The sequence below is a fragment of the Quercus robur genome, chromosome 4 (assembly GCF_932294415.1).
Source record: "Quercus robur chromosome 4, dhQueRobu3.1, whole genome shotgun sequence".
NCBI classification, from domain to species: Eukaryota; Viridiplantae; Streptophyta; class Magnoliopsida; order Fagales; family Fagaceae; genus Quercus; species Quercus robur.
The window spans coordinates 7921318-7937213 of NC_065537.1; the positions used below are offsets into that span (position 1 = coordinate 7921318).

General features: G+C 33.6%; 1 protein-coding gene across 2 annotated transcripts; it reads left to right on the forward strand.

Moving 5' to 3' along the window:
- Positions 1–567: 567 nt before the first annotated feature.
- On the forward strand, positions 568–14971 carry LOC126720495 (proline-rich receptor-like protein kinase PERK2). 2 transcript variants are annotated; one of them, XM_050422991.1, is made up of 2 exons: positions 568–1294; positions 14781–14971. In XM_050422991.1, the coding sequence occupies exon 1, from the start codon at positions 722–724 to the stop codon at positions 1286–1288; it is 567 nt and encodes a 188-aa protein (XP_050278948.1). In that variant the 5' UTR covers positions 568–721; the 3' UTR covers positions 1289–1294; positions 14781–14971. The 2 variants fall into 2 exon arrangements, with proteins under 2 accessions (XP_050278948.1, XP_050278949.1); XM_050422992.1 differs by lacking the exon at positions 14781–14971 and adding an exon at positions 2182–2388.
- The last annotated feature ends 925 nt before the right edge of the window (positions 14972–15896 follow it).

Sequence of the window (15896 nt, forward strand, 5' to 3'; positions counted from 1 at the left end):
TCCGTCATTAAAGTATGATACTGCAATTGTGTGGCCACTACCAAGAAGAAACAATTACGTTAACCCAATTTGAAAACTTGACATTTTGGCTAGGTGGTAGGTGCCATCAACTTAGTGCTTTTCGTGACCCATAAAAACCAAGGGATTAAAATATAAAACTGATATGCAACACCATTAAAATATTTTATAATTATATTTCCTTAGATCTTGACATGAAAAATGATATATTCAATATTAAAAAATACTAATAATAACCTATGTTTTTTTTTTTTTTTTTTAATTCAGCGGTATGAGATAGTTTTCTAATTTAGAAAGCTTTACTCTCTAATCCACTGGGATGAGATAAGTATGAGCGGTATGAGCTAAAAAATGCTGCAGAGAAGCCAAGTCTTCCACGAAAAATATCACAGCGTGAAGAATAAGCAGTAGGAGTAGCCACTAGTAGTCACTACAACATCACTAGCCATGTGACGTAGGTATTAAGAGTAGGGGTATTTTAGGCTTTTTATAGTTGGAGAGGCCAAAACAATAAAAAGATAGCAGTGGTAAAACTCGTCAAAGGTCGGTGCCAAGTTTGTAATGGCAAACTGCTTTCTTCTTGTTCTTTACACCCCCAAGTATCAAACAGTGGTGCTCCAAGCAGCTATAAAAGCCTGCCTTCATATGGCTATTTCATTTTCAAATACCTCTACCCTCGAAATCCAAATATACTTTCACCACCATGGTTGTCATGTTGATCACGTTGTTAACCATCGCACCACCAGCCCCACCGTCGCCTCCGCCACCACCAATCACTCATTTCTGGCCAGATCCAACCCTCTCTCCACCAGCCTTACCCCCTATTCCCCCTCCTCTCACTTCGCCTCCACCTCCACCTCCCTCCCCCCTTACTCCACCAGCGCTGCCGCCGCCGCTGCCACCGCTAAAGTTTCCTCCATTCCCACCTTTCCACCCCTCGCCACCACCACCACCACCCCAAACTCTGCAATCACCAGACACCACACCACCACCACCACCAAGTCGACCACCACTCGTGCTGCTCGCGTTGTTGGGTATCTTAACTCTAACAGGCGGCCTGTTAGTCGTCGTTGCCATTGCTCGCTACAACTGGCATCGTAACGAGGAGAATCTGGAGAGGTTATCTCAGCCGGAGAACTCAAACCGAAGTGTACCGGAGCCTTACGAATTGAGCGATGTGACTGTGAGGCCTGAATCTAATCGTGTTGCAGACCTGCCGGAGCCGATCAAGAGTCCTGCTCCTGCGGTGAGGGTGTCGGTGTATAAGTAGTGAAAGGTAATTTCTTTTTCTTTCTTTACATGTTTGTTTGGTTTGGATTAAGATTTATCAAAATGGGATCGGATTGTGTAGTTTACAATTTACAGATTCTGATTTAGGCTGCGTTTTGCGTTCTATTTTGGTGTGTGAACTTAACTTTTTCCCATCTGTTTGGATTTTGTTTTGTTTTTCCAGTTTTTAACATTTTGTCTGATCTGACTATTTGGGTGTTTGAGTTTCTGTAATGGTTTTTTTTTTTTGGTTGTTGTTGTTGTTTATTTAACATAAGTATTTGTGGTTCTGTACAAGGTCATTTTTTTTTCATGCGTGCTAGTTGTTCAAGGGAATGAATGAACTGTTTCTTATCTCTGTTCTGTATTGGTTTGTTACTGCATTGTTGAGGTTCATAGTTTGTTCTTGTACTTGAGGAGCTAACAATAACGAATAGTATTGCTAACTTGCCATTGTATATCTATTTGACTTAATTCTCTGTTTGGAGCTTCATTTTATTGATTTTTTTCATTTCTAATGGATGTTACATGATAAAATGCTTGAACTTTTTTTTTTTTTTTGTTTTTGTTTTTGTTTTTGGTAAATACGGATTTATATTAAGCTAAGAAAGCAGAACAAGGTGAGAGCAAGTCATCCCTGAATTATCCATTACAAAAGAACCCAAAACAGAACTGGGGGCGAGGGAAAAACTACAAAATCTAGCACTTGGCCTATTCCCAAAAGCTCGAACTACATGATAATCAAATATGAGCAATTTAGTTCTTTTTGGTTGTGAAATGCAATAATCACACGTTCATTGTAGTCTACTATGCTTGGTATTTGTTTCAGCCTTTAAGGCACTAGAGAATGTGGTATTGATTCTAATACTCCTTTGTTTTGGTTTTATTATGTAGATGGATTACCAAAAAGTTCAGAGCCGCCGCAGTTTCATCCATCCTGACTTGGGGGGCTATGCTATTGGATGGTAGTAGTTTTATATAATATTATGTGCTTGTATTATGGAACAATGTTAAGCGTTTTGGATGATTGAGTATTAAAACTTTGATGAGAATTTCAGTTATATAGACCGACAATCCCTAATGTCATTTAAGTTTTTCCCCGTTGTTGTTTATTTAATAATCGTGTGTTGTGTGAGTGTTTGAGGCATAGTTGGGAATCATAAATGGGTTTGTCAATGATAGTTGTTGGATTTGAACTGTGTTGTTTTTCCCAACTAGCTCAAGCTAGATGAAATCCTGTTTCTCAACTTGATTTGCATTCACCAGTATCTTTCTTTGCTTGTGTCTTCGCGTGCCACCATAGATGTAGGATGTAACAAGCTCGAGTGCTGGTCGCTGCAATGTATGAGTTTCTTTGTTCAATATTTCATATACTTTTGAGTATTCCAAGCATACTATGCAGTGACATGTCCCTGTACATTTGCATCTTATACGCAGTTACTCACTACAAAATTCCTATGTTATTAACCATTAAAAACAACAATGGGCTGTTGGCCTGTTGTAGAGCGCAAACAAATGTTGAGTATTCGTTGTTGTCGGGCTAATATTTGTCTCCTGCTCAGCCGGTAAATATGGGCAATATGTACATACATAATTTTCTAAAAACAAGCTAAATTCTAATGTAGTACCTTCACTTTTATTCCAGCTGTCAAATTAGTCCATGAGATTTAGTTGTTGTCAATTTAATCCCTTTGTTAATTTCGGTTGAATTAGTACGATTAACTTTAACTCCCTTAAATGGCATTTTCTAAAACTAATTTTTCACTTTAAAAATCACAAAACAAACATTTTTTTTTTCTCCTCAACAAGAAACATGGCTTTCGTCGCTTGAATTGTTGACCGGACTGTACAATATGTCAATTTCAGCTATAAATTTTAGTGTCCCCCACACTGAGTGATTTAATCCATTATCAACATCAAGTTGGTGGGCTTAACTTATTATAGATTCCAAATGACAAAAACAGTGATGTGCACAACTTCAACTTCAATTAAAGAACACAAATTGAAGTTGATGTGCACAACTTCAACTTCAATTAAAGAACTCAAATTGAAGTTTCCTTTTTGGACTTGACGCCTAAGATTGCCAATAGGGATGGCAACAGGGCAGGTCAGCAGGATGGGATTTTCGTCTCTATCCTTGCCTCGTCTCGGTGCGTGGGGCAAACTACCTTGGCCCATCCTCGCCCCTCGAGGCCCCGTAGGGACCTGCCCCGCCCCTAATACAATTTTATATATATAAATAAATTATTTGCTACAATAATATAAATCACAACAAAACAAATTGTTTTAGAATCCAAGCATTTAAATAAACCAAGTACTTAAATAGTCTAATACATGACAACATAATTCAAAATTTCTTATAACAAAATAAATATTGTCTTTGCATGAACGATATCATCAAGGAAAATTAACTAGTTCTTTAACAAAATAAACATTGTCTTATAACAAAATAAAAATTGACTAGTTCTTTAACAATAATTTTCGCTTTCTACCTATGTAGTGACACCACTTTCTTCTTTATCAGCAGAATCATCAAGGATGTGTTGGAATGTATTAGCTTCAATTCCATCTACAATAGATGAAAGGCCTAAAAAAAGTAAAACAAATTCAATCAAACAATTGAAAAATACAATGAAGAATGCAGCAACATAAATCATTAAATAGATTAACTAGTAAATTTGATTACCTTTGATTTCAGCCCATAACCAATTTTGAGCACACATCAATGCCTCCACGGTATTTGCATGAAGTTTACTGCAATGTGGACTTAGCAGCTTACCACTTGTGCTAAATGCTGACTTTAAAGCAACAGTTGACATTAGAATGGCTAGGATATCCCTTGCAATACGTTGCAAAGTAAGATACTTCGGCCCATTAGATTTCCACCATGCCAAAATATCAAACTCCAAAGTTCTTGGCATTAGAGCATCCTCAAGGTAATGCTCCAACTCCAATTTAATATTCCCACTCTTTTTTTTTTCTAACTAAGATATCTTTCAAAGTCCATAAAGGAGTCATCAACTTGTGGATCCTCACTTACACAAGTGCCACGAGTACCTTCCCTACCCATTCTCCCAGAAGTATAGTCACAAATCATTTCATAATAAGTATCTCTAACCTTTTGAATTTCATTTTCAGCTTCATCACCATAAATAAGAGGAAAATAATATTCCAACAATTCAATCTTATATCTTGGGTCTAAAATGGTTGCCACAGCCATAACACCATGAATCACATTCCAATAACAGTTAAATTTTTCTAACATTTTAAATGTCATGCTCCTAATCATATCACTTGGGCTTGTGAACCAAGAATTCAAAGCTATTTTTATTTCACACACCTTAGGAAAAAAAAGATTAGCTATAGTATATGAGGTACTTGAGAATAGCTCTGTAACCTTGTAAACAATGCCAATCTCTCACATATACTACTTGTCATCTCCCATTCTTCCTCTTTTAGAATGCACTTATAAGATGACTCCCTTTGGCTCAATCGAAAAAAGAAATCTCGATACTCTATAGCAGTAGAAAGCATAAGATAAGTAGAGTTCCAGCGAGTCTTACAATCATGGGCTAGTTCTTTGGTACATTCAACATGTAATTGTCGAACCATATTTGTAAACCGTTGCCTTCTTTTTGTTGATCTAGTCCAAAATCCCACTCTCTCACGAACCTTCTCAATGCATGACCCAATAGCATTCAAACCATCCTGAACAATCAAATTAAGAACATGTGCTGCATAATGCATATGCAACATTGATCATTGTACTATGTTGAAGCTTGTGTAGTATAATATTTATAACTACATCATTGGTACTGCAATTGTCCATTGTCACAGTAGATAACTTCCTATCAATATTCCATTCCAACAAGGTTTGTAGAAGGATATCAAAAAACACTTCTTTTGTATGTGGAGATGGCACATAAATAAACCTAAAATAAGAAATTTAAATTATTATAACTAATAGTGAAATAAGTTAATACAATATTTGAAAAGAATTTAAATAAAAAAAATGAATAAATACTTTATAAAAAATGTACCTCATAACTTGGCTTTGTAATCTCCATAAATTATCAATGAAGTGTGCCGTTACAACCATAAACCCTTGCCTTTTGTTTTGTGAAGTCCACATATCAATGGTAATAGCAATTCTACTCCGATTCCTTTCTATTTCATGCATTGATTTCTCCTTTTCATGATCATAGATGCTCATAATGTCCTTCTTGATTGTGTTCCTACAAACCATCTTGAACAATGGTTGAAGAGAAGTTGAATATCTTCTAAAGCCAATGTGATCAACTATAGAAAGGGGATACTCATGCAAGATGATCATACGAGTGAGTTCTTTTCTTGATTCATCTTGATCAAAATGATAAGCATTCACACCTGCCATCGAGTCCACTTTATGTTGATCCCTCACCAAAATTTTTTGTTTCATATCCCTAATGTCCTTAAACTTTTTCCTAGGACATATTTTTAAGTGGTCAAGCAAATGTTTAGTGCCATTTTTAGACCCCCCCCCCCCCCCCCTACAAGCAATCTCGTACAATAGTTGCACTCAGCCTTGTCTTTCCCATCAACTTTCCTTTTTTTAAATGATTCCACACAACTGATTTCAACCTCCCTTGTTCCTCAGTTATCTCATTGTTAGGTTGGGCTTGGGCATCTTCTGGCCTATCCAACAAATTTGAACAGGGGGTTGTATTATCTTCATCTACCATCATTGCAGATTGATAGCTGTCAATGGGTATGATAGATGGATTGGAGCTACCATTGCTTTCACTTGAAGTCATTCCTAAAAAAACTGTTTTTGATAATTTATTAACTTAGCAATCCTAAAAAAGTAATAAACATACACCAAAACCTAAGCCAAAAGTCACCAACACAAACAATGTAGAACAATGTAAAAGATAAACTTATATCACTTATGAAAAAATTCAAGTAAATTAAACCGTGTGTGATTCTTTCACACATTTCAAGGAAAAATAATGTAGATAAGAAGATATAGATATAAGTATTTAACCACATTAACAAAGATAAAATCTTTAAGATTATCAATCAAATAATTTTAAAAATTGTGACTCTATCACATAGTAAAGAAAAAAATAAGTTAGATATAAAAATACAAATATAACCCAATAAACATAATGAAATCTTAGTGTGGGGCCGAATATATCAACAACTTTCAAGAGACAAATATATTATAGTCATTTGATTGAAAAACATGAAACAATGTGCAAAAAAAGAAAAAAAAAAAAAAGAAAAAAAAGAAGAAGAAGAAACATTTGGAGCATGATAAGAAACAAACCTACTGTCTACTAGAAGCACTAAGTGACTAGTACCTTTTTCCTTCCAATTGTGCTTCTTCAATAGCTATAAACAAAAATTCCAATTTTAGATAGAAAAAAAGAACCAAAATTTAAATTGAAAAAAACTAATTTAAGAAACACTAAAACAAAAGGGAAGATATTGAATGAGATGAACCTAAAAAGCAACATCTAGGAGTGGAGTCTAGCTTGAAACTTGAAAAACACATAGAGAAGGGAGAAGGGTTAGAGAGCTTCAGTAGTAGTAGGTATTAGAATAAAAAATATTTTGTCCCGCGTCTTGTGTTTCACTTTAAATATTAGTGATTTAGAGTTTACTAAATTTACAATTATAGTCCTTATTAGTACGGGGTGGGGACGAGGCAGGTTGGGGATAAAAATACTAAACTCATCCCTACCCTGCCTCGGGGTGCGGGACAAAATATTACGCCATCCCCGCCCCATCACCTTTGCGGGGTGGGGTAGGGCAAGGTGGGGCAAAATTGTCATCCCTAATTGCCAATGGTACTTAGCTACCCAGTATTCGATATATATTGAACTAAACTAAGCAACGCTGGTACTCACATGTTTTTTGGTTGTGGACTTATGGGTTATTGATTATTTTGGGTCTATTGTTTGATTTGGGAGAAATTAGTTTAATTGATTTTTTAGGTGAAAAATTACTTGAAAATGGAGGTTATCGGTGTTAATCTAATATATTTTAACAAAATGATTATGTAATGGACCCAATTTTGTATTGGTTTCTTTGTGGAAAACAATGAAAGAGTTTAACCTAAAACAAGAATTGGGGAAAATAGAGGGAGAAAGAGAGAGTAAAAAATTGAATGTTCCTGTACATATATAATTACAAGTCTAACAGTTACATAACAGATCAGTGACTGAAACTAACTCTAATTTTCTTAGATAACGCGTGTGTGAGTGCTGTCTAGATTAGCAATAGCATTAACAACACGTGTGGATGATTACACTCTAACATCCCCTCAATTGAATAATTCCTTACAGGAAGTAAGAGGTTGGCTCATAATCATGTATAGGCAGGAGAAGCAAGGCACTTTGTAAAAATATCAGCATACTGATCTGCACTGGAGACAAATTGAATAACAATATCACGATGAAAAACCTGTAGTTCTAAGTTTTTTATTGTTTTATTCTTTCTTGTTAACTGCCATAGTTATTCCAGAAAGCCTAAAACAACCATGTAGCTTAATACACAAATTTATCTACAACAGCACAGAAATACAACATAAATCATGAAAGTTTTGAAGCCTTTTTCTCAACTTTGAAAAGTTCCAAAATTGATGGCTGTAAAACCCAATCAAGACGCTCTAAACATCAACAACTTAGATCTTTTTCAGATAATTGTTGGATTTTTTTCATTTTTATATTGCTTCTAGAAATTCTATAAAAATCAGTGATGTGGACGACTTTAAAGTTTAATTATGAAGGCTTTGACGCCCAAGATTCCCAATTGTACCCCACCAACCATATGAACTCAACCAAGCAATAACAGAATGATTACTTTTTATAATTATTTTAAAAAAAAAAAGTTGATGAAATTTCAACCTTTCATTTTTCTACTGTAAGATCATTGTTTTTTATCATTTAGTTAAAACATTCATTGATTTTTGATGTAAGAGAGATTTGAACTACAAATCTTTTATTCTATGACAAAAAATATTATCTGTGAGCTAATTAAAACCTACTTTTGTATTATTTGCTTTGAGGGGACCAAAGTCTCATATTTTGATAAAAATGGAAAACTTTAAGAAAGTTCTGGCTTTCAAGTTAAACTGGCTAATGATTTGTAATTAAAAAAATCCATGAGGACCATGACTATTCTTTATTCATTTTTAACGTCTAAATTTGTACAAGACAAACTTCCAAATAAATATTAACTTCCAATAATATATCAATAAAACTAATCCTAATACAAACTAAACTAAGTAATTCTAAACCAAGCTAATTTATTTGTAAAAAAAAAATTATATCATTATTTATCCAAAACTAATTAAAATAAATTAAACATATGACATTTCTCCCCTCCAAAAAATACCATTGTCTCAAGGTCTTTCTTTCTTCTTCCTCCCCTCCTCTTCCACCAAGTACTTTGTGATTTCATAAATGTTGGGCTTGTGGATTTGTTTTTTCTTAAGCTTTTTACTTTTAAATGACATACATTTAGCTTAAGCTTTTTATTTTTGAATGATATAGATTTAGCTTTCACAAGTGCATGATATAGAGATATAAAGGATTGCGTGAACTTGCAATCCTTGCCAATAATTTGTGCTCCCTCCATTGCCCTTGGCATTTTATCTTATATATATATATGGATTTTGTTAATGTGTGTTCTAAGGGCACACAATAATTAATCATTTTTGAAAAAAAATTTCTCGGGAATTGAAACAATTCCCATGAAAATGTTTCCAAAAATGGAAAGTGTAATGTGTGTCATATATATATATATATATATATATATATATATAGTATTCCCTAATTTCTTGTTTTGATACCTTGTAGTTTGTACTAATAATAATATACAGAGTAAGAGACACTATTCCTGTTTCTGAGTATCTTGCATTTATGCAAATGTATTTGTACTAAACCATAATGATTCGATGATTGGAGCAATTTCCAAGTTACAACACTTCAAACTATAAAGAAAAAGTTGACATTGAACCCAAGAAGTAAAAGAAACCCAAATTTATGTAGATATCATTTTCAACACCTATATATCCATTCCTTTATTGACCATCTCTAGTGAGTAGTTACTTTTTCTAGTCCTTGATTCTAATTTTACCTTCAAAATTCGTGGTCATTAAATAAACTTTTACAGATGGCCCCCATGGTCGAATTGTTTATGAGCTGTTTTATATTTTCTAAATGCGCTTAGGTCCAACAAACTAGTATGTTTAGTAGTACTTTTGAAAATCAATAAAGTTCTACCTTTTCTTTTTATATGACAAAAAATGTATATTTATATAGGAAAAGTGTTAAGTTTATAATATTTTTACAATATTTTCACAATAAATCATAGGTGATTAATTATTAATAATTTAAATTTGAACCTAATATTAAAATTATTTTTTTACCCTAATAATAAAGACCAATAACAATCTCCCATTTAAAACTTATTTTCTTACCTTGTTAGTATCTCTCTGGGAGTTCAACGTGGCTTGAGATAATAGCAGCATCAACATGAATCTAATCCAACTTTAATCTTTTCTCTCCTCTCATTCTCATTCTCATTCTCTTTCTCGTTTCTTTACGGCGTGTGAGACACACAGATGTGTGGTCCCAGATAACTAGTCACCAATATACATATGAAGAACACCTGTCACGTATACATCAACTTGTGGGCGCTGCAAAGTTGCAACCAAAATTAGGATATAATGCCAGCACACACTCGAACACTCAAACTTGCCAATTTTGAATACCACTAACTCGTGCAATTAGCAGTGACATCATTAGCTTTTACTAGAAATGATGACGTGTCCGAGTGGGTTCTAGAATGGTGGATGGTGTTGACTTTGACCGAATTGATGCCGTTGGATTATTGACGTAGCTAGCGATGGCATTCATTTCATTTCATTACTAGAAGTATGATTGAATCTTCTCTTCTCTTCTTCTTTTTTTATTTTTTATTGATTTATAATAAAAATAAAAACAAAAACAAAAATCTTCAGTTCAATAAAAAAAAAAAGTCTCATGCATTTAATATTCACATCTTTTATCTCATAATGTATAGATCTCATATAATAAATTAGATAATTCTTCATTGGACACTTTTTTATTTATTTATTTATTGTTTAATATTGATCTATGGGTATAGGGTTTAGAAGAGAAGGGTCATAGGTGATTGATTTGAAGGGCTAAGTTGATGAGATTATTAGATGAACAAAGTTTCTCTCCAAACTAGTTTGGAGAGAAACTTTTCAAACTTCTCATATATCATTTTTTTTTTTTTTTTTGTGAATTTTGAAAATCTAACCATTGAATTTCATGTTCTTTATATTCTTAACATACACATCAAATTTCGTTCAAATTAGATATTATTTACTATTTGATCAATAAACTTATTTTTTTACACAATTTTAGATCATAAAAATTTGAAATTTTAATATTTGTTTAATGAGATAGCAATTGATCTTTGATCTTCTTGAAATTTTATATATATGAAAAATATAATAAAAAAATACAATCTAACGATTAGATTTTCAAAATTCACATTCAATATAGAGATATATGAGAAGTTTGTAGAGTTTCTTTTCAAATTAATTTGAAGAGAAACTTTATTCTTATTGAATTCAGGGAGGAACAACTACCTAATGATACACAATTTGAATTCTCTTTTTAATATTATTGAAATATAAAGAAAAAGAAAAAGAAAAAGAAGCAAAGAAAATAGCCACACTAAAATAAGTGCAATGACTGAAATTTCCAAAATTTGACCCTCGCACCAGAAAAAACTAGTCACGTTATTGTTAGCGGACCCAGCTAGTGAGCTAGGTATAATCATCTTAGAATTTTTTAAGGTCTTTAGGGGAAGAAATTTCGTTGAAAATGGGGCTTTCCCATTGGGAAAACAACCAAATATACCTGTTAACAATTCTTTTTTGGGGCCCAGTAAATGCATATTAGGCGGCCACAATTCTCTTTTACGGATGAATACAGGGGGGAAACCACGTGTATAGGCATGGCCCACCAAATAATCTATATTAGCCAATAGGTTGAAAAACAAAATATTTTAATTTGTAAGTGATGGCCCTCGCTCAAGGAATCTGATTTCCCAGCCCCAGCCCCAGCCACATATTTTTGTATTTTTTGTTTTTTTTAGCTTTTAATATTATTTTCCTTCTTTCACAATTTCAATTCCATTCCCCAATACAATACTCCTCTTCTCAGCCATGGGCCACCCAATTATTAAATTTATCATGCCACTTTAATCCATTTCGTTGGTTGCAGAAGTCTTCTTATATGAGGTCATTTTGTAAACATGTACATGTATGAGTTCTAATTTTGGAATGATCTATAAATATATATATATATATATATATATATACATATATAAGATAAACGACAGATAAAGTAGAGATAATAAATATTTTTGGATTACTCATTTCCAGAATGTCTACCGTTTGATGTAATATAAATCAATAGCATAGAAAATGTATAACTTTTGTTTTTTTTACTTGATATACTTTGTGTTTTGCTTGATTTGTGATTGAATATGATAGTTTAATATTGGCTTTCAAACAAAAAGAATTATGATTCTGCTCCAGTTAGTATATTTAAACTTATGTAAATTTGAATTGTTATTATATTAGTCGTGTAAATATATATAATTAATTTTCATATGCAAAGCTATTTTTTAATTCTTCTTTAATCATATATAGAGACAGAGAGTAATAACAAATTACTAAAAAATAATAATTTAATGAAATGTAGTATAAAATAAATAATTTTATGTAATTGTTTTTGAAACTTGGATATAAAAAATAAAAAGTAAAATTTTTATATTAAAATAGACATAAATTTTTATATAAGCTGATAAGTAAATATGAAAGTTATACTCTTAGGGTTGCAGATTTCTTCGAGGATGAAAGAGGGTCCTTTGTGACTGATTAGATGTAAGAGTATTATAAGGCTGAATTAATCACAAAGTAATCAAATACTCGAAGAAGTCTGAACATCTTTGTTTGTAAAAAAAAAAGGTTATGTGCAGTATGGAGGCAAGGTTGGCGCTTGGCGCTTGGGCTTGTGGTTGATCTGAGTTTTTATTTGTTTGATATGGAGTTTTTATTTTTTAAGTGATATTTGAAGAGAGTAAAAACATTTAATTTTTAAATGGAATAGAAATATAGTATTTGAGGTTAATTTTTTTTTCCAGAAAAAATTTGATTTAGTTATCTGATAATAAAAGAAAATTTTAATAGATGTCTTAAGAATAATGATTTAACAAAAACTTTTAGAAATTTTTTGAGCTTTTTAACCAACAATTAAATTAACTAAAATAACAAAATTTAAAGTTTTTCGACCTAGAGACCAATAATAAACATGCCAACATTTCCAATGTACTTGTCCTCTTTTTCAATGATACAAGGATAAAAGCAAACAAATAGACACTCATAAACAAGTGCCAGTAGCTGAACATGTGATCTGTAATCTGTTTTTTTTTAATAACTTTGCATAAAAAATAATAATAAATGCATAATCATTTTTCTAATATATTTCTAAGGTAGCTTTATTTTTTTTTAGACAAATTAATTGTTAAAAATACATATACTTTTTTTTTTTTGAGAATAAAAAAATACATATACTTAATTACACTTTTTCATGAAGTTCAAATACATTGCTAAACCCAAAAACACATTACTTAACATTACTCTAATCCGCTAGGATGAGATAAGTATGATTACGAGATAGGAAAAAAAAAAAAAATTTGTTGCGGAGAAGCCGAAGTCCTCCACGAAAAAGATCACAGCGTGAAGAAAAAGCTGTCGATATAGCCACTAGACTAGCCATGTGATGTAGTCACTAAGAGTAGGGGTATTTTAGGCTTTTTAGTAGTGTAAAAAAAAAAAAAAAACTAGTAAAACAATAACACAGCTGGGTGGAGTGGTCGGCAAAGTTTGTAATGGAAAACCGTTCTCCTCTTGCTTTGACTGTAGCTGAGTCTCACACCACCGCCTACCAAAAAATGGTGCTACAAGCAACTATAAAATCCTGCCTTTATATGGCTATTTCATTTTCAGAGCAAACGAGTAAAACCTCTACACCCAAAATCCAAATATACTTTCACCATGGCTATCTTGTTGTTGACGTTGTTTACCATCGCACCCCCACCCCCACCACCACCACCACCACCAGCCTTACCCCCTATTACCCCTCCTCTCACTTCGCCTACACCTCCACCTCCCTCCCCCCTTACTCCACCAGCGCTGCCGCCGCCGCTAAAGTTTCCTCCATTCCCACCTTTCCACCCATCGCCACCACCACCACCACCCCAAACTCTGCAACCACCAGACACCACACCACCACCACCAAGTCGACCACCACTCGTGCCGCTCGTGTTGTTGGGTATCTTAACTCTAACAGGCGGCCTGTTAGTCGTCGTTGCCATTGCTCGCTACAACCGGCCTCGTAACGAGGAGAATCTGGAGAGGTTATCTCAGCCGGATAACTCAAACCGAAGGGTACCGGAGCCTTACGAATTGAGCGATGTGACTGTGAGGCCTGAATCTAATTGGGTTGCAGACCTGCCGGAGCCGATCAAGAGTCCTGCTCCTGCGGTGAGGGTGTCGGTGTATAAGTAGTGAAAGGTAATTTCCTTTTCTTTCTTTACATGTTTGTTTGGTTTGGATTAAGATTTATCAAAATGGGATCGGATTGTGTAGTTTACAATTTACAGATTCTGATTTAGGCTGCGTTTTGCGTTCTATTTTTGTGTGTGTGAACTTACTTTTTCCTATCTGTTTGGATTTTGTTTTTCCAGTTTTTAACATTTTGTCTGATCTGACTATTTGGGTGTTTGAGTTTCTGTAATGGGTTTTTTTGTTATTTAACATAAGTATTTGTGGTTCTGTACAAGGTCTTTTTTTTTTCATGCGTGCTAGTTGTTTAAGGGAATGAATGAACTGTTCTTATCTCTGTTCTGTATTGGTTTGTTATTGCATTGTTGAGGTTCATAGTTTGTTCTTGAGGTTAGGAACTAACAATAACGAATAGTATTGCTAACTTGCCATTGTATATCTATTTGACTTAATTCTCTGTTTGAAGCTCCATTTTATTGATTTATTTCATTTCTAATTGATGTTACATGATAAAATGCTTAAACCTTTTTTTTTTTTTTTTTTTTTTGGGTAAATACGGATTTATATTAAGCTAAGAAAACAGAACAAGGTGAGAGCAAGTCATCGCTGAATTATCCATTACAAAACACCCCAAAACAGAACTGGGGGTGAGGGAAAAACTACAAAATCTAGGACTTGGCGTATTCCCAAATGCTTGAACTACATGATAATCAACACATCAGCAATTTGGTTCTTTTTGTTTGTAAAATGCAATAATCACATGTCCATTGTAGTGTACCATGCTTGGTATTTGTTTCAGGCACTAGAGAATGTTGTATTGATTCTAATACTCCATTGTTTTGGTTTTGTTATGTAGATGGATTACAAAAAATTCAGAGCCGCCGCGCAGTTTCATCAATCCTTACTTGGGGGGCTACGCTATTGGGTGGTAGTAGTTTATATACTATTATGTGCTTGTATTATGGAACAATGTTAAGCGTTTTGGATGACTGAGTATTACAACTTTGATGAGAATTTTAGTTATGTAGGCCGACATCCATAATGTCATTTAAGTTTCCCCCCCCCCCCCCCCCCCCCCCCCCCCTTTGTTGTTTATTTAATAATCGTCTGTTGTGTGAGTGTTTGAGGCATTGCTGGGAATCATAAATGGGTTTGTCAATGATAGTTAGATTTGAACTGTGTTGTTTTTCCCAACTAGCTCAAGCTAGATGAAATCCTGTTTCTCAACTTGATTTGCATTCACTAGATCTTTCTTTGCTTGTGTCTTAGTGTGCCACCATAGATGTAGGATGTAACAAGCTTGAGTGCCGGTAGCTGCAAAGTATGAGTTGCCTTGTTCAATATTTCATGTACTTTTGAGTATTCCTAGCATACTATGCAGTGACATGTCCTTGTACATTTGCATCTTATACGCAGTTAATCACTACAAAATAACATTAACCATTAAAAACAACAATGGGCTGTCGGCCTGTTGTAGAGCGCAAACAAATGTTGAGTATTCATTGTTGTTGGGCTAACATATTGTCCCAAGCTCAGCTAGTAAATATGGGTAATGTATGCGTACATACATAATTTTCTAAAAACAAGCTAAAATCTAATTTAGTACCTTCACTTTTATTCCAGTTGTCAAATTAGTCTATGAAATTTAGTTTTTGTCAATTTAATCCCTTTGTTAATTTCGGTTAAATTAGTACGATTAACTTTAACCCCCTTAAATGGCATATTTTAAAACTAATTTTTCACTTTAAAAACCACAAAACAAACCTTTTTTTTTCCCCTTAAACAAGAAACCCGGCTTTCGTCGCATGAATTGTTGACCGGACTGTCCAATATGTCAATATCAGCTATAAGTTTTAGTGCCCTCCCCCAAACACCGAGTGATTTAATCCATTATCAAGATCAAGTTAGTGGGTTTCAACTTATAATAGATTCCAAATTTGTGGCAAAAACAGTGATGTGGACAACTTTAAGT

What these genes read in the sequence shown, in the direction of transcription:
- LOC126720495 (XM_050422991.1), top strand. Translation starts at nt 722, where the DNA reads ATGGTTGTCATGTTGATCACGTTGTTAACCATCGCACCACCAGCCCCA.